General features: G+C 41.5%; 1 protein-coding gene across 1 annotated transcript; it reads right to left on the reverse strand.

Annotated features, from left to right (window-relative positions):
• Positions 1-231: 231 nt before the first annotated feature.
• Positions 232-1,161, reverse strand: LOC140342566 (olfactory receptor 12D1-like). Its single transcript, XM_072428776.1, has one exon. It carries the CDS (start codon positions 1,159-1,161, stop codon positions 232-234), a length of 930 nt encoding a protein of 309 aa, XP_072284877.1.
• Between the last annotated feature and the right edge of the window lie 18,440 nt (positions 1,162-19,601).

Below are 19,601 nucleotides of genomic sequence, written 5' to 3' on the forward strand. Positions count from 1 at the left end.
AAACTGTGTAGGTTAACTGCATTTCTTTTCACACAATTGTAGTAGAACATACACATTTTATTATGTGATCATTCTGAAATCCTTTGAAAGCCTTAATATATAAAGGGTTTGTGACCAAATGCCTTGGAATTCTGAATACTAATGTAGATTTTTGTCATGTTATCTAATAATTTTAAAATACTATCTTTAAAATTATTTTTTTTTTTTGGGCCCATGTTTTCTTCTGTAGCATCAAAATGAAATGTTTGCAAACTTTTTAATCGCTTTTTTCATGTCTTTGTTTCTTAGGGTGTATATAATTGGATTTAGTGCTGGGGTTATCACAGTAAAGAGAACAGCAGCAGCCCGATCTTGTTCCAAAGAATTTTGTGTTGAAGGTCGTAAGTATGTAAATATAGCTGTTCCATAAAGGAGGAATACAACAGTAAGATGAGCACTGCAGGTAGAGATTGCACGTTTTCGACCTTCTGTTGTCTGTATTTTTAAAAGAAATTTGCTAATGAAAAGATATGAGAGAAGAGTTAATAGCAGAGTGGTTGTGGCCAATGTTCCGGTAACTCTTGTTAGAAGCATTAAGTTAAGTGATGTGTCAGCAGTTGCCAACTTTAACACAGGTTTAATGTCGCAGAAGAAGTGAGTCACCAGGTTTGGTCCACAAAATGGAAGCTTTGCAGTCATCACTGTGTGTAGGAGAGAGTGGAAATACCCTGTCAACCATGACCCTAGGGCCAAAGATTGACAAACTTTAGCATTCATAATGTGGGAATAACGCAAAGGATTTCCTATGGCCACATATCGGTCATAGGACATTGCTGTGAGTAGCATAACTTCTGTACTACCAAGGAAATGAAAGAAATGTATCTGTGAGATGCAACCAGAAAAAGAGATGAACTTATGATGTGCAAAAAAATCAGCCAGCATCTTTGGAACTGTCACTGATGAATAACAAATGTCAAGGAATGACAAATTCCACAAAAAATAGTACATAGGAGTATGTAGGCTTGGATCTTTAATAGTGACAGCCATGATAGATAGGTTTCCTATAAGGTTTGTTATGTAAAACATCAAGAAAAATGCAAACAAGATCCCCTGAAGCTTCACTATGTCAGTCAAACCAAGGAGAGCAAAATAAGTAACTGATGTACAATTTTCCAAACTCATTTGATCTTTGTTATCTGCAGTAAAAAATTAAAGTACCACATTCAGTTTTATGCACTCAGTATGTGGACATTGATGAGATATTCATTTTTGTCAGGAATCTGATAATAGGTTATAACTATATAAATTGTTATTGGTTCCCATGATTAAAAAAATAAAAGAGGCTGCCACCTTAACACTGTTAGATTTCAGCAGTGTAAATATTTTATTAAAAAATAAAATTTAGTAAATAGCATGTTACCCCATTTGTGGTTATATTATTTTTGAGGTCCACAACACACATTAGATTTGTGTAGCATACTAAGCATACTGGTATCAATAGATAGTAGTTATGGATTATTCTATAATTATCTTTTTAAAGGGGTGTAGGTGCAAGCCATTGTTTAGTCCCCTAATAGTTACTCTTTCTTTAATTACTGTTTGTTACAAGATTTATCTCTTATAATTGCTGCTTTCAACTAACCTAGAAGAGTATATTTATAATTGTTTTACCCAGTATTCACTTTTATATTTAAAATGCACACAATAAACAAATACAAAAAAAAAAATACACAAATAACAAATTCACAAAAAGTGAAATCATACTGTTTGAAATAAATAATAAGAATGCTTTTCAAACAAATTTCACTAAATCAGTACCTAAGCTAAAACGTTGGTTAATGGTGAAATTACAAAAAATAACTTGTTTTATTTATGCCTATTCTAATCAAAGAAACTGTTTGAGTTGACTAATTTTAGTTAAAGTTGAAAAACAACATATAGGATAATAAAAACACAGAAAAATTGAAACTGTAGTTAATGGTCTTTGTGTATATGTATTTTGTTTGGATAAAGTCTTGAAATAATCAGCATTACAATGGTGTCTTTATTTTGCTGCAAAAAATGTTTCATACCTTACAATGCCAAGCACATCCACTGATCGATTCACATCAAAAACACTTTTTGTAGCCTTTTTAAATATCTGTGTCCAATTATTTCTTGCAGTTATGTTTTTGAAGGATACCCTGTAACACTGTGACATTCTCACACTATAGACTGATGAAAATTATGTACAGGTCTCCTAAAGGTTAAATATTATCCCATTTCTCATAGGACTGATAGAAAATTCTCGTAGGAATGGGAAAGATACCAACCATAGATACAATTACACAATTATGAAATTATGTGGCATTGAAGTTGTTTAGTTAGTATAGTTCAAAACACATTTATTTTTTATTATACAAATTTAATTTTTACATATTTTACAAATGTAATTTTTATTTGAGGAATGGTTTAGGACTGATTTAGAATTACAGGCAGGTACTTTCATGATTGAAAGACTGCAGAAACTTCCATCAAATAGCTGTCGAATCGAATAGTGAGATATTCGACCAACACTACTCACTTCCTTTTATGTCTCAAACATATGACTTTAACGTTATTTTTTCAAGAACTAGACTTTAAGACATAAAATTTGTTTAAAGATATTTTTGTAAAACAAATTTAGGAATACATTTTATTTTTGTTATTACATAGTTGCATAGCACTAACATATTATATAGCTTTTTACAGTACATAGTTTGGTCTCTTACTTCAGAGGAGCGCAACAAATATTGTCCTTGCCAAAGTCTCAAGGTTGATTTAGTGGTGAAGCTATCTAGTACAGGCAAAGAATATAAATTTTAAGCAGACAGTGTCTTGGCAAAGATTTTACCCTGGAACTGTAAGATTGCACTGTAGCTGGTTCACTGCTATTTTACCTATTTTTCTGTCTTGTAAGTTTATGTTTTATGTAATTAACTCTGTAGGCAGAGGTGTACAAAGGAAAAGCCACCTGCCTGGTGCTCTGGTCCAAGGAAGGGGGAAAAAATTGGCATATCACTATGGCATTTCTGCTACTGTATTATGGGTCTGCTACACTGGGCACGCTCAGAATTGCTTCATTATCTCCACACATCTCTTTTCAGCACTGCACCAAAAGAAACTATATATTGGTTGGGCAGTTCATTAAAATGTAAATGTTTAAAACCTTTATTTATAAAAGTAAATTGCTAAAACCCCAGATTGTTATCTTGTTTTTAGAAGTCAGAATCATCTGCCTGTGTCCTTGGGATGTTACATAGGGGTATGTGTACTGTCGAGAATGTTAGATCTTCAATTTAAAATTCCCAATGGCAATTTTTTATTGGTGTATTTAAAGTTGCTCATAGACATGAGATGGCATCCCACTCGTCCATATGGAAACCCGGTAAGGGGGGTGGGCAATCATTTAAAGACCTGTCTCAATAGTTAATACTTCTCTCAAGGATAGTATAGCCAATAGGAAGCAATGAGATAGTTTCCACCTGTGCAAATATAGACTATATACAGTGGAACATTGCTGTGCATGTAAAAAGTAGAATGAGGCCTTTTATAGGCAGAATTCAGGTAGAATCACTCCTTGCAACCTCAAGGCATGTGCTACAAGGACTTTTATACAGACCCCAACAACTTGGTAGTTACATAAAAGGATTATGTAAACCAACTAATTACCTATCTAATCTGAATGAATTTGCTATGTGTACCCTCTTATTCAAGAACCTAAAGGCAAATGACCTTCATAATTTAGCCATCATGTTGTTAGAATAACAGAAGGAATTTCCTATAGCCACCTAATGGTTGTCCGACATTGCTGTAAGCAGAATTATTTACATGCTACCTCAGAAATGAAGAAAATGTATCTGTGGGATACAGCCAGCAAAAGTGTTGGCCCAAGAAATTACTCCTCTTTTTGGGATCTGTAACTGAAGATTTGAAAAAATTACTATGGCCACATAAATATCATAAATTTAAGTGTGCAGGCTTGGATCTTTAATTGTACTAACTATGGTAGATAAAATACCTAAATACTTTGTATTACATAACATTTTGAAGTATTGAAGTATTTAAGTAATTAAATAAGCTTTCAACATGAAGGTTTACCTTCTTTTTAACATTTTACGAAGGCATGCTTAGAAATTTTTCGGCAGTGATTTATTCACTAATTAATTGAACTGGACCTATACTCTCTCTGTTTATAGCACAGCAATTTATCATTCTATTTAAAGGTAAATAACTGGATTTTAGATCAAAAAAGTATTTTATCTTAAAAAAAAATAAAAAATATTGTCATTAGACTAGTATTGGCTAGTATTGGATCTGTGAAACTTTCTGCTAAAAGGAAGTAAGATGGAGGGTAAGTGCAGTGTATCGCCTGTGCTCCTTACTATTCTTCTGTCAGGAACAGTATTGGCTGTAAAGGAGAAAGGGGCTAATTATAATCCTAGCTAAATTTATCTAAAAGGAAGTTTGGGGAGGATGCTTATTTAACAAGATAAGGCTAGGTACTTATGTTACTGTGTTACTTATATTGAATTCTGGTTTGGTAGTAAGTTAAGATTCAGGACTTTTTTGGATTCCACCCAACTTATTTTTTTTTTTTAAATTGTATTTTTATTGAAAATTTTTAAATAGGGTACAGAAGGGAAGAAGGAAGTACACAAGAGGGAAATAACAATCTTATACCAGAACAATACACAACTGAGTTGCAAGGATACAATAATCATTTTCCAAATATATCGCATAACATAAACATTTTAAGAAGTGGAGGTGGAGGAGCAAAGAAAAGGTACTGTGACATTAGCAAACAAGAGGAGAAACCAGTGGGTCAGCCGGGCAAATTAGCATAATAATGATCCCAAGCTTCCCACACCATTTCAAATTTATCCACTGTGTTTCTAAGGAGCGCCGTAAGGTACTCCATTAGGCGGATTTCTTGGACCTGCACATAAAGATCTTCCATGGAAGGAGGCGTAGTCACCTTCCATCTGGAGGGGATCAGTGTTCGCGCTGCAACCAGAATATGAGTTGCTAGTTTGCGAGACACATTTGGCAATGTTGGGGAGGGTTGACCTAAGAGGTGGGAGATAGGGTCTAGAGGGATGGGTTGCTGGACCACAGTCGATAATAAGTCGTTAACCCGTGACCAATACATCTGGATAAGGGGGCAGAACCAAAATATGTGTTCTATCGTGCCTCTATGTTTTCCACATCTCCAGCACATGGGGTCCACATTAGGAAACAATAGGCATAAAACCGCCGGCGTGTGGTACCACCTGAGCAAAATTTTATACAAGTTTTCTTTATATAAAGTGCAGATAGAACTTTTGTGTGCTGCTTCCCAGATGTCAAGCCATTCTTCTGGGGATAAGGACCGACCCAGAACCTCCTCCCATTTGAGCATGTAGCCAAACTTATTTGAGTTCCCCTGTGTGTAAGCGTGGAGGAGGCGGTAAATAGCGGAAATCGTTCCTTTGGTATGGGGGCCTTCCATGCATAATCTTTCAAAGGCAGTAAGGGCCTGAAAGGTGGCTGTGGGTTGGAGTGACAAGATATAATGCCTAATTTGAAGGTAGGCGTAGAAAGAGGTGCGGGGCAGTTCCACTTTGTCAGCTAGCTCGGAAAAAGAGAGCAACCTCCTCCACATGTTCCTGGTAAATACCATGGGTGCAGTTAAGTCTGATTCCGTTAGTGGTAGGGAGGAGCTCCACAGCATAGCATTGGGGTGTATAGGAGCTATCCATTCTCCCTCCAACTCTACACAAACACTAGGAGGATGAGGGGATGTCCACTGCTGGAGGTGCCTCAGGTGGGTCGCCAGATAATATTTATAAATATCCGGGGCTCCCAGACCTCCCCCTTCCCTAGGAGTGCACACAATGCGTTTAGTTACTCTATGCCTTTTATAGGCCCAAATAAAGCGCATAAAGTCAGTTTGGAGTCTTTTCAGTACTTGAAGCGGAACTGGTAGTGTCTCAAATAAGTACAATATTTTGGGAAGGAGCATCATCTTTACTGAGGCTATCCTACCCAGCAGAGACAAGGGGTGACCTTTCCACTTACATAGAAAAGTTGTTCACCTCTCTGAATAATGGTGGGAAATTATGGGAGTACAATTGAGAGTATGTGGAAGTGATTTGGGTTCCCAGATAGCAGAGGGAGCGCTCCTGCCAGGTAAAGGAAAAAGAGACCCGCAGGGCCTGCAGTTCCAACGAGGGGATGTGGAGAGGTAGTGCCTCTGTTTTAGAGAAATTAATTCTGAATCCTGAAACTGCACCATATTCTTGCAGTTCCCTCCATAAATTAGGGAGAGAGGTAACTGGTTGGGAGAGAGTCAGGAGAATGTCGTCTGCATATAGGGAGAGCTTGTACTTTTTCCCTCTCATGGGCACCCCATGTATACTAGGATTGGAGCGGATGCAGACTGCCAAGGGCTCTATACACAAGGCGACAAGAGCAGGGGCGACAAAGGGCACCCCTGCCTCGTCCCACTCTTAATAGAAAATGTGGCAATGAGGAAGCATGGGGCAATTTGACTGAGGCCGACGGGGCCGTATACAAAGATTCAATCGCCCTAACAAAAGGACCTGTAAAGCCCATTTTTTTCAGGGTGGCTAGCATAAAGGGCCAACTGAGGTGGTCAAAGGCCTTCTCGGCATCCAGGCTAAGTATCAGGGACGAGGTCTTCCGTTTATTAATAATATCGATAATGTTGACAACTCGTCTAGTATTATCGCCGCATGTCTGTGCGGAATAAAGCCCGTTTGATCCCGGTGGATAAGAGAGGGAAGAAACCTGGACAACCTAGAGGCCCAAATTTTTGTGAAAATTTTTAAATCAGAATTTAGAAGGGCTATTGGTCTATAGCTCAAGCAGTCCAATGGGTCCTTGCCTGGTTTCGGTATCTCCGTTATATGAGAAGCCAACATTGAGGGGGGGATCGGCTTGCCTTTCAAAAAATCATTAAAAAGACTCAGGAGATGTGGGGAAATCTCTGATAGGAACGTCTTTTTGTATAAGTAGGGCAAGCCGTCCGGGCCAGGAGCCTTAGAAGAAGGCAATTGGGCAATAGTTTTTGCGAGTTCCTCCTCCGTAATGGGGTTATTGAGTTGCTCCAGGTTATCCGAATCAATCCTTGGGAGGGTCACCCGTGCCAGGTATGAATCTATGTTTGGCCTCAGTTATCTACCTAGAGGAGCTTGGGCACAGTGAACCGTTTGATATAATTGTGAAAAGTAGGTCTCAAAACAGGAGGCAATGTGGGAGGGGTCGTACCGCACCTTCTCGCTCTCATCTCTAACCGCCCCAGGAGAAGCGTTGATCTGCATATCGCTCAGTTTCTGGGCCAGCAGTGTGTCCGCCCTGTCACCTTTATAATAATATTGTTGACGGATACGCTGCATCCACCAGCTAACCTTCCTCAATTCCAGGGCCCTCAGCCTAGACCTGAGGGTGGTTAGTTCCCTCAATAGGCCCAAGGACGGTTTCGCTGTGTATTTTGCCTCTACAGACTTTATGGCCTGAGTCACAAGCGTCCGCTGTAAATTAGAGTCTCTCTTAAGGTGGGAACCCAGGGCTATACACTGTCCTCTAAATACAGTTTTATGGGCTTCCCAGAGCGTGGAAGTATGAGCCACAGTGCCTTCATTTTCACTAAAGAAGGATTTTAACGTTGTGGAAAGTGACAATTTAGAGTCTAGATGTTTTATTAGATAATCCTTTAGTCTCCAATGACAAACTCTCACTGATTTGGGGGAGAGGGTCACATCCAGTGTAATGGGAGCATGGTCAGACCAAGTGATTGGGTGTATCTCCGCAGAGATACTGTTCCTCAGAAGAGGAAGATTAGTGAAAAGGTGGTCAATTCGGGTATGAGTACCATGCAGGGGGGAATAAAAAGAATATTGTCTCCCACAAGGGTGGTGAATCCACCAGTTTTCATAAAGGTGATACTTCCTAAGCAATTGCCTAAACACTCTGGATTGTCTGGACACCTGTGCCAGGGGCTGGGAGTGGAGCAAAGTATGCCTGTCCCTAGTGGGAGAGAAAATCAAATTAAAGTCTCCCCCCACTATTAAATATGTATGGCTGAAATCTTGAAGGCGGGACAGTACCTTACTGATAAAGTGAGTTTGATTAGAGTTAGGGGCCTATAAATTACATAGTGTAATAGGGACTCCCTGCACTGCGCCATTCAAAATAATGTATCTCCCATCAGCATCTACAATAGAGCGCGACAGTGTAAATTTGAGGGAGTCCTTTAAGAGGACCGCCACTCCAGCTTTCTTCTTGCCCTGGGAGTTAGCAAGGTACGCCTGAGGATAAAGTCTGGAGGCAAAGTTAAATGAACCAGATGTGTCAAAATGAGTCTCCTGCAGATATACAATATCGGGAGCTAAGCGTTTAAACTCTCTCAGGGCCAATTTCCGCTTCGTGTTAGAGTTTAATCCCCTTACATTAAAAGATAATATCCTAGTAGCCATTAGGAGTAAGAGGGAACCAATATGCCACAGGTAAAATCACCCACTTATTAAAGTATCCTTCAGTAAACCCACAGGGCAACATCCAGAACCAGGTTCTGCTCCACAACATGTCACAAGCAAGAGAGGGGGGAAGGGGGAAGGAGTCACAAAACACCCCCATAACAACAACAAATAAAACCAGAAAGCAAGAAAAAAATGTAAACCAGTAGGTGGGAACTCGCCTATCGGCGAGCAGGGAGGAGTCAACATCCGCCGGTCCCCGCCACCTATAAGGTGGAAGCAGGGAACAAATTCGCATGGCAGATGAATGGATCCTCCCATAGGGACCATGGACCCAAAGGACCTGAGAATGCAGATCAATAAATCCCATCAACAACAAAATAATGTTGGCCAGCGTCGACCACCGTCAGTGTCAGGTCACTAGGAAGAGGTCGGGACCGCCCCAGGAAAAATTAGGGATAGTCCCGAGCCCCCCCCAGGGCCACGACATACCCAGGCATTACATCAGTAGAGCATGTATGCAATTATAGTAGGGCTATAAGGCAAGAAAGCTAGAACAACAGTTTCACATCAAGTAAACCATGAAGTAGTGTCAGAACAAATAGCAATGTAGACTAGCAATATAATGGGAAACCAATATGAGGAGAGCTGCTTGCTGTAGTGGACCAGGGTGCCTCAAGATGACCATGATCAGTATAAAAGTGTACACCGTATGGGTAAGGCCGTCTAAAAGAGCAACCAAGACAGCTCCATCAAAGCAAACAAAAATTATAGCTCAAGAAAGGCACTTTGCAAGACACTAGTCTAATGTCTCAATGACGTTGGTTAGGTGAACGGTCATTTGGAGATGTAGAGTCCCGATAATTGCTGGATCTTTTCTGGGAGACCACTGTCTGCCAGGGTGGGGAGCGGGGTCGCAAAGATTCCTCTCGTTCCCAACCCGGGAGTTTAGGGCGAGTTATCCCCAGGGCACTGCAGAAGGAGGACAAATCTTCCGGGGACCGTAGTGAGGCCGTTCTCCCTTCATGGCAGGCTAAGAGACTAAACGGAAATCCCCATCTATATGGAATACGTTGATCTCTGAGCAAAGTCAGCAGGGGTTGAAGTAAACAGCGTTGCTGTAGTGTATGCCAGGACAAATCCTGATAAAGCTGTAATGGAGCCCCATCGAATTCAAGATTGCACATATTTCTGGCAGTGGTCATGATTTCATCCTTCAGATCCGCATCTACTAGTTGGCAGATAACATCTCGCAGTCTGGCCGCAGTCTCAAGTTGTCTGGAGGTGCGGAAGGCCCTAGATAGTTGTACTTCCCGGGAGGTTGGGCGCCCCAGCACCCTGGTAAAAAAAGCTTGCAGGACCGGTTTAAGATCAGAGTCTCGAGTCGCCTCAGGGAGGCCCCGTACCCTAATATTATTCTGTCTAGATTTGTTGTCCAAATACTCAATCGAACGTTGAAGCTCTCTTATTTTCTGATCACTATCCCCTACTTTGCGTGAGAGCGTTGTAATATCCTCCTTGGCTAGTTGTACATTTTCATCCAGGTCATCTACTCTACCAGCCATGGAATGCAAGTCAGCACGCAGGGCCCCTATTTCAGCACGGCATGTTGCCTGAACTTCTGCTACTAATTTCTGGAAGTCATCCTTAGTAGGTATAGATTGTAAATATTGCTGCCATGGGGGATTAGGCAATCTTCCAACAGGCGATGGCCTCTCTCTCTCCTCATATGAGGGCCTGGCCAGGCCTTTAAGCCAGGTGTTTCCACCACCAAATCCCCACAAACAGCTGGGGAAGTACCCAAAGGGGGGGGACTTAAGGTGCTTGAGGGGGAACCCGGCACTTGGATATCCCCGATCCCCTCAACATATGTGGTCTGCTCGGACACGTGGGAACCCCTCCTGTGTGCAGTAGGCTCCCTGGCTCCCCTAAGTAATTACCGGGTGTCAGATAACTGGGTAATTACCCCGCTGGGGGAAGCTGCAGGGGAGCAAATTCCCCCATTGTAATCCGCAGGACTCACCAGCTACAGTGGAGGAGATTCTGGGCTGTGAAGAGATGAGGATGATAACTCCCTGTCATCTGCATAGCAATCCGCTGGCTGCAGCTCCGTGTCAGCTGGGTCCCGTTCTCTCTCTCCCCGCTGCCACGTGTGCGGGGATGGAGTCGGCGCCATCTTGGAAGCCAGAGAGGAGGCCGGCGAGGGATCCCTGATATAAGCCCGTATAGAGGGCTGAAGAGAGTGCTGTTGCAGCGCTGGGGTGGGGGGGAACTTCCCCACTCTCGCTCTGCGTTGCTTGCCCATAAATAAGCCTGCGTCTGCCCGGGATGCTGCGGATTGTGATCGGCGCCAGCGGAGGACACAGATCAGACGTCCATCCTGTTGGCTCTCCACCCAACTTTTATTGTTCAGCTGTTCCAGCAAAAGTATGACAGATTTGGCCTGCTAAATGTTTTTTTTAACTATAATGCACTACATGGCCAGCTAAGTTACTATGTCCAATAAAAGGGACTATGTTTAGTCCCCTGATTATAATCCATACATGAGGTCTGGGTGGCCAGGAAAGGAAGGGCAGCAATCTTGTCTTTGAAAATTGGGGAAGATACATTATAAAGTACTCTTGTTCCAATGCTGAGGGATAAGGACATCTTTCAACCCCTAGTGCTTGGAGAAGGAGGTGGGGATAATATGAAGTGACTTGGTGGACACCTGGGAGCTTCTTTTTTAATAAAAGAGTGACCACATATCCATTCACTCCAAGGTGAACCCACAAAGACTGAAAAATAAACACCAACATACCATAAAAAATATTTTTAATAAAGAAGAAAAACATAAACACACACAGAACTGGCATTTAAAATACCCTTTTTCAGTCCCAAGCAGCAAAATATTTAGGACATATTTAAGTATTACATGACATTATTGATGATGGGTTTACTTCTTGTGGCGTTACCAGGCTTTGTTTCTTTATTTTGCAAGAGAATGAATGGGTAAGGGATACTTATTTACCCCTTTACTCATTTACCTAGGCGAGGTAGATATGGGGTGGCCCAAACAAAGGAGGTTCCAAGATTCTACCATATTACCCTTATTTCCTTCTTGGGGAAACAGAAATGGCCTTTGTTCCTCTTCATCCTTTTCTATCCTATGTTAAAAGACATGTGGTCCCATATGGTATAGCAGGGGTCCCCAAACCCCGGTCACTAGTGGGCTGTGGCCCTGGACAAGTCCTCATTTATCACTTATAGTCCCTGGCACAGCCGCAGGAATCATAATGTCATTGTGGGAAAACCTGTAAAAAAAAAAATTTAGTTAAAAAAACACAAACTCTCAATAAATTATTTTAAAATTAATTTTCATTTTTTGTTAAACACATTTTTTTCCCCGAATTTTTACCCTTGAATCCTGTGTTTTTCGGTCGGGTCTATCCGAATTTAAACAGCCAAATTCGGGTCGAATATAAGGACAACTTGAATTCGAACACCAACACTATTGGGGACCACTGTGGTATTGGAAGGTGGAAAATGTTAGGGAAACAAATAATTATTTCTTTTTTTAACTGATCAATCAATTAATCAAAAAAAAAAAACTGCATAAAGATCTGAGGCATCCCTTAGCAAAAAAATGATTTGCATTTTTGTATTCCCCCCAACGATGCAAAGAAAATAAAAAATGCTAAAGGAAGAGGGGGGAGGGGTTAAAGTACATTCAGTCAGGCTTTACTGTTGATCATAGCTCTGTAAGAAAGATTTTGCCTATGTTGCTGTTCCAGACACAACCTTTGTATCAGACAGGAAGTGAAAAAAACTTTCCAACCACAAAATGTATAAAAGGTGTGTTTATGTGTGTATGTTTAGGTGTGCTAAAATAACTGAAATTACTGTTAGTTTTTTACTGTTTCAGATTTATGCTCAGTGGTTGTCTGGAACAACAGAGAACATAGTTTTTAATCATTATTTTATCCTATTGTTATCTCATTCTTTTAATATTACCTCTCTATTATCTTTTCTTGGATTTTCTGTATGTGTTGAAAACATTCTCCAATTACGGGCAACTATATAGGCACACTTTCATCCATCATTTACAGGAACCTGATGCTACTGCATCACACTATTAAAGAAGTGGCACAGCAGCACAAAACGATGCTGTGCTGATCATAAAGGGATGGGCTACAACAGTTTATAGAGATAGATGGATGAAGGAATGCAGAAAAAAAACTTTCCTTCGAATTCAGTGTTTGTAATGTGATAGATAGGGTCAGATAGATAGAGTCACATTGTAGTGGTTCAGAGAAATTAAAAATACTTTTAAAAAAGTGCAGAGAGTGTTTCTCAATGCTGCATTTTTTACTGTGTATTAATTGGGGACTTAAATAAAAGATGAAATAATTATAAAATATATAAATACAAGCCACATTTTCTTCTACTAACAATAAGGGAAATTGGGGAATGAAAAAGAAAATAAATGAAAAAAAAGCAATGTTCTCCTCACTCCCTTTTAGCTGGGCATGCTGCCCAACACTTTTCAGTAGGTACATGGCCGTCATGCTTAGGCAAAATTAATACACTACAATGATTAGACAAAACATGGCACATTTGGAATCTGTGTCCCATACAAAGGTCACTGCATAGTTGGAGCATAATAGAAAAACAGTGGTGTAAGGAGCTGAGGAATTTTGCTGATTCTTGGTTAATTATTTTTGTACTTTTGTTATGTTTTTTTAGATGATTGAATTATGTTGAAACTAGTTGTACTCTTCTTATCAGTAAACTAACGTCCGCTTTCCCCATTTTTGCCTTAAAACTCTCCCTTTTCTCTCACAGAACAGTCTCCCATGCCACAAATAATGTGTCACTCTCACTGGAATTGAACACTACATAGACCGAACCACCTGGATAAGCAATGGAAAGCAGTAGCTATCTGATATACCACAGCGCAAACACAGGGGGTCTGTTTTTTTTTACACAGGGCAGTGGCTGCTTACTAGGAATGTGTATCATATTTTGAAGCCTATAGAGAATGCAAACAGATAAACACACAGAATAATTACATAAAGAGAAGCATGCTTTTTGTTTTGTTTTTTCTTTTTTCTTACCGGCCTTATTTACTATCACTATGCTTTTTGCTCTGCAGATCAATTGTTTAATGGCTTTCTGTGCAGCATCTTCCTTATCCTTTGAGCTCTGCTGTACAGGCACTGTAAAATACCAAGCCAAATTAAAATAGTTACTCTTACTACTTACAAAAAAACCCACACATTTACCAATCATTAATAAATATAGAGCTGTATTCAATTAAGTATTTCATACTTGTGGTGCCTATTGTTTACTGTTATGTTTCACCTGCCATCTGGTGTGCGAGATTAAATTATACTGCAAAGAAAATAAAACCTTATCTGTAACATCTGTCTGGAGGTTTTGGTAGATCATAGACTTACTAATAGCATGCAATGCCTAGTACTTTTTTGTATTAAAAGAGAAATAGACTGCAGAGATCGAGGCATAATCTTGCCCCTGTACAAAGCATTAGTCAGACCTTATCTGTAATATGCAGTCCACTGTTCGGCACCAGTTCACAAAAAGTATATTGCGGAATTAGAGAATGGAGGAGCTCAGCTATAAGGAGAAATTAGCTGAACTGAATCTATTCACCCTTGAGGAGAGACATTTAAGGGGGATATGATCACTACCATATATAAATTTAAAAATGGTCCATATAGAGAACTCTTTTCCAAATTATTCACTTTAAAGTCATCACAAAGGACAAGGGTGGGCACGCTTTGTGTCTGAAAGAAAATACATTTATTCTCTAGATAAGGAAAGGATTCTTTACAGTAAGGTCTGTGAAATTGTGGAAAAGGCTCTTTCAGGAAGCAGTTTCAGCAATTACTATAGATTGCTTTAAGAAAAATATCCCACAACATTCTTCATAATTGATAATTCAATTAAATAAACTGCCACATCTCAAAAAACACAACAAAGACCATCAAAACTTTTGGGGTACTTTAAGGCAGTAGACAGCAATCAAAAATGGTACATTAAGATGTATAGTAAAATATAGTTTTTTTTATTTTCATTTAAATACATAAAATTAAAAACACAGGAATCAAATCCCGGCTTATCATATGTACTAGTTAGTTACAGATTATTAGATCAAATCTCTGGATGATTTAGATCTCTAAGCGTTTCGCGGCCACACAGTCCGTTAAATCAGGAGGTCCAGAGAACCCTCCATCTTTAATTACGTTTGCCTTTATAATTCACTATCTCTTGCATGCTGAGATAAGCTAAGGTTGTTCCCCCAAGCAATGGCTCCAACACAGAAACGAGGAGGGCTCCCAAACAATTATCAAAATTAGTGTAACACTATTAACAATCAATGATTCCAGTAATTTAGCTTTAAAATCATAGTATCCAACCACAGCATTCAGAGGAAAGCACACATTCTCTTTATCAAGCTACATTCATTAGTGTATACAGGGCAACCGCACCAGCCCTAGTCCATTACTGTATGTGGATACCATGTTAATCTGTAACTAGCTAATACATACAATAACCGATAATTTGATTCCTATGTTTTTAAGTTTATGTATTTTAATGTGAAAATAAAAAACTTATATTTTACTATACATCTCAAAGCAGCATTGTAGATTGTTGCCTACTGCCTCAAAAGTCCCCAATAAGTTTTGATGGTCTTTGCTTTAAGAAAAAGCTTGATGCTTTTCTAGAGGCACATATTTTTACTGGTATTTAAGTTTTAAAGTCAACAAAGACTGTTGATCCAAAGAACATCCCATTGCCTCATGGGATCAGGAAATAATTATTTGTCCCCTGGTAGAGCAGGAGTTTTTTTGCATTCCTCTGGATCAACTATGTCTATAGGGTTTTTAGTCACCTGATAGAGCAAGAGTTTTTTTTGGAATTCCTTTGGATCAACTACCAGTATGTCTATAGGGTTTTTTTTTTATCTGGAATATGTTCATTTCCCTAGTGGTTGAACTTCCACTTTCAACATAAATATGTAACTATGTACTAACTGTAAATAAGGATGGACAATGGATTTTGTGAAGTTGATTTCAATGAAAATTTTATTTGCCAAATTGTACAAGTTAACGGCCCATACGCATGTAATTATCAACCATGTTATTGTAGGGGTGGGGTCATTGTTACCTGTGGGAACATGGTACACAATTGAAAAATGTGTCTTTTTTCCAGTAATCAAAATTACAGTATTGTTTAGAAAATACATTTTAGACACTACTAAAAAAACTTGAAAACCTGGGGATCATGGATTTTTTATATAAATATAAATAGCAATAATAAGCTTTGTTTCCCTCTATTCTTTATCAATCCCATTCCCTTCTCTATTTCCATCTATTTTTACGTTGTATAACTAACCCACTTGCAAACTGTGAAAACCACTCACTATTAAGCAAACAATACTTTTAGTTAGAATGGATAGCTAAAAATGAATTATAACTTTTTTTTTCTACGGTATATTTCAAAGATTTTATTGAAAATTTTCAGAAGTGAATTACTTATGTTGCTATAATTATTACATTAATTATAGCAATGTCAGTGTGCAGAAAATTTAATCAATAAAAAATCAAAATATATTAAAAAAAGATAGTATGTAAAAAATAAAAGTAAGTACCTCACATGGGTACCACTTAAAGGTGGGGGGGGGACAAGAACAGGGAAAGTTTAAGGACTAAAAAATAGTAAAGAGGTTCTCACTGAAAAAATGATATTGAGTAGAGATGAGCGATTTTCTAAAAATTCGATTCGGCCGTTTTTTAAAAAAAAAAAAATTGCTCTGCCTCTGATCCGTCAGAACAATAACTCACAAAAAACGGATCCTGTCTGTGGAATTTGTGCTTTCACTCGGTCAGCATTTGCTAAATAATCCATCAGTATTGCTAATGCCAAAAAAACAGGAGTGGATCCAAAACAGATGACACGTGAATGGAATATTTGCATGTCTTCTGTGTTTTGTACCCACTCCTGCTTTTGGCTACCAAATCATAGGCCAATTTTGATGGCACCATACAGGCCTTACAGCAGACAGGATCTGCTGTGTGTCTCTTCTTTCTTTCCTTCTGTCAGATCAGAAGAAGGGTCAAATAAATAGTGACGTCATCCAGGCCAAAAAGGCAAAATAGTGGCCTAGTCATGGAGTGGGGAGGGTGGGAGAACAGTTTGAGAAGTCCACTGAGTGGCACAATGACATAGTGGTGAGATAGAAGCAGCATGAGGAGACCATAAAGTGGCCCAATGACAGAGTCTGGAGGTGGCGGCAGCATCAGGAGGCCACAGAATGGCACAAAGACAGTGTGGGGTGACAGCACCATCAGGAGGCCACAGAGTGACACAATGACAGAGTCTGGAGGTGGTGGCAGCAGCAGCATCAGGAGGAGGCCACAGAGTGGCACAATGACAGAGTCTGGAGTTGGCGACAGCATTAGGAGGCTACAGAGTGGCACAATGACATAGTGTGGAGGTGGCGGCAGCGGCAGAACCACCTGCTGGTTCAGGTTCTGCTCTATGTCTAGCTGCTGGTGATTGGTTTCTTCACTATGAGGGTGAAGAAAGCTGCTCATCAGCGACTCTAGACTCAGGCTGCTGCTCATGGAGCTGGTACTGCTACTGCCACCACACCCCTCCCCAGCAGCCATGGCAGTGGAACGTGAGTGCAGAGAGCCCCCCCCGGTCAGACCTGCTAGAGGATGGAAGATGGCGCAGATAGGCAGCGGCAAACTGACTACATATGATGTCTCTGTAGTAGTTCAGTTTGTCCTCCCTCTCAGCGGGTGTAAAAAAGGCACCCATTTTGGACCGGTAGCGAAGGTCCAACAAGGTGGAGAGCCAGAAGTCATCCCTCTGCCGAATGGTGAGAATTCGGCTGTCACTACGCAGGCAAGTGAGCATGCAGCGGGCCATTTGTGCAAGTGACTTGGGGGGACTGCCTGCCTCCATTTCCACTGCATACTGCCACGGTGTGTCTGGGTCCTCTGCTTCATCTTCCTCATCTCCCTCTTGCTCCTCTGGCTGCTCCTGCTCCTCCTCTCCTGTCACCTGAGTAGAAAAACCACCCATTTCACTATACATTGCCTGTGCTTCAAGGTCCTCCTCCTCCAGTTCAGATCCCACAGGGCCATGAGATCTAGGCGCCACGTTTCCAGTTCCCTGACCAGCCAGATTTACCAGCATCTGTTCCAGGACATGAAGCAGTGGAGTGACATTTTTCATCCCGTAGTCCTGGTGACTGACAATTAACGTTGCCTCCTCAAAGGGCCTGAGCAAACGGCAGATGTCACGCATGAACTGCCACTGGCTGACATCGAAGTTACACATGGGAGTACTCCTATCCGCTTGGATAATCAAGAAATCGTTGATGGCCTTTCTCTGTTCGCGTAGTCGGTGCATCATATGGAGGGTGGAATTCCAACAGGTAGAAAAGTCGCATAACAGCCTATGCTGTGGGAAGCCGTTCTGCCGCTGAAGCTCAAGCAGGCTGTGCTTTGCGGTGCACAAGTGGCTGAAGTGCATGCAAAGTTTCCTGGCCATTTTTATGATGTCTTGCAGATGGGTGGAAGTCTTCAGGAACCGCTTGACAACCAGATTGAACACGTGTGCCATGCAGGGCGCATGGCTCAGCCTTTCTTTGACGCAGTGCAGACACCATGTTCTTCCCGTTGTCGGTCACCATGGTTCCGATTTTTAGTCGTCGCAGAGAAAGCCAGGATTCGATTTCTTGATGAATCACATGGAACAGTTCCTCCCCTGTGTGACTCTGTTCGGGCAGGCAAACCAGCTGCAGAACAGTGTGACACCGCCATGCCCTGCACATGTGGTATGCTGCAGGGGCACTGTGAATTGTCCCTGCAGTGGAGGCTGATGACACGGTGGAGGATTAGGAGGCAAAGGCAGACGTTGTCGCAGGACCAGTGGCGTGAGAAAGTGGAAGAGGAAGCGGTGTCACCTGGCCATGTTGCTGGAGTGGATGTGCAGGAACCACATTGACCCAGTAGGCCGTAAAAGACATGTATTGTCCTTGACTGTAGTTGCAGCTCCACACGTCGGCGCTGCCGTGCAATTTAGCAGACACCGACAGGCTCAAGGACTGGCCCACCTTCTGTTCTACTATTTGTGCAGGGCTGGTACTGCCTTTTTCTCAAAGAAATGACGGCTTGGGACTCTCCACCTCAGCTCGGCACAAGCCATCAGTTCTCTGAAAGATGCAAAGTCCACCACTTGGAAAGGGAGGGACTGCAACACCAGCAACATGGACAGGAGCGCATTCAGCTTCTGCGCCGTTGGATGAGTACACGCATACTGTTGTCTCTTGGCATTCGCTTCGGTGATCGATAGCTGACGGAATGACTGACGAGGAGTAGGAGGAAGAGAAGCAGGAGCATCTGGACCAGCAGAAGATGAAAATGACATACAGCTCCCTTTGGCTGAGGTGGTGGAGCCTTGACTGTCTGAAACCCAGTGCGTGCCACTGGGTGATGCAGCGGTTGCTGCAGCAGGCTGGACCACCTCATCGGAGCCACGATTCTCCCAGGCCACTTTATGGTGACGCTGCATATGTTGACGAAGGGCCGTGGTGCCAAAATTGGCACCCTGGCCACACTTCACCTTCTGCCACATATTCTACATAAGGCCATGTTAACCTCCTCCTGACCGCTCACAACACCACCTCCCACGCCACTCTCCTCATCACTACTTGCCCGCCTAGCGAAGGAAGCGGCAGATGTCTCCTCCAGATCTTGGCTGGGCAGTAGCTGCTGACTGTCCTCTACTAGCTCATCCTCGCTGTATAGTGGAGCTGAGCCCATAGCATACAATACTTCTGTGGCTGAGGGAACAGCAAAGGATAGAGGCAGGTTAAGGACAGGTGAGGGCATAGGGCCTGCTCCCGGGCCATTGCAACTAAGGGTTGTGTCTGACGAACCCACGACTGTTGGCTGGGGGTGTCTGATGTCACTTGGGATGAAGTGGATGACCGAGTTAACCAATCAAGAACCGCAGCAGTGAAGTGCGTATATATTTTTCTTTCTGTATGGAAATAGGCCACTAAACGCTTTCACCACAAATAACTGCAACAGTGAAGTGCGTATA

The sequence above is a fragment of the Pyxicephalus adspersus genome, chromosome 12, assembly GCF_032062135.1.
Source record: "Pyxicephalus adspersus chromosome 12, UCB_Pads_2.0, whole genome shotgun sequence".
NCBI lineage: Eukaryota > Metazoa > Chordata > Amphibia > Anura > Pyxicephalidae > Pyxicephalus > Pyxicephalus adspersus.

Coding starts and splice junctions, on each gene's coding strand:
- LOC140342566 (XM_072428776.1), bottom strand. CDS start 1,161: ATGAGTTTGGAAAATTGTACATCAGTTACTTATTTTGCTCTCCTTGGT.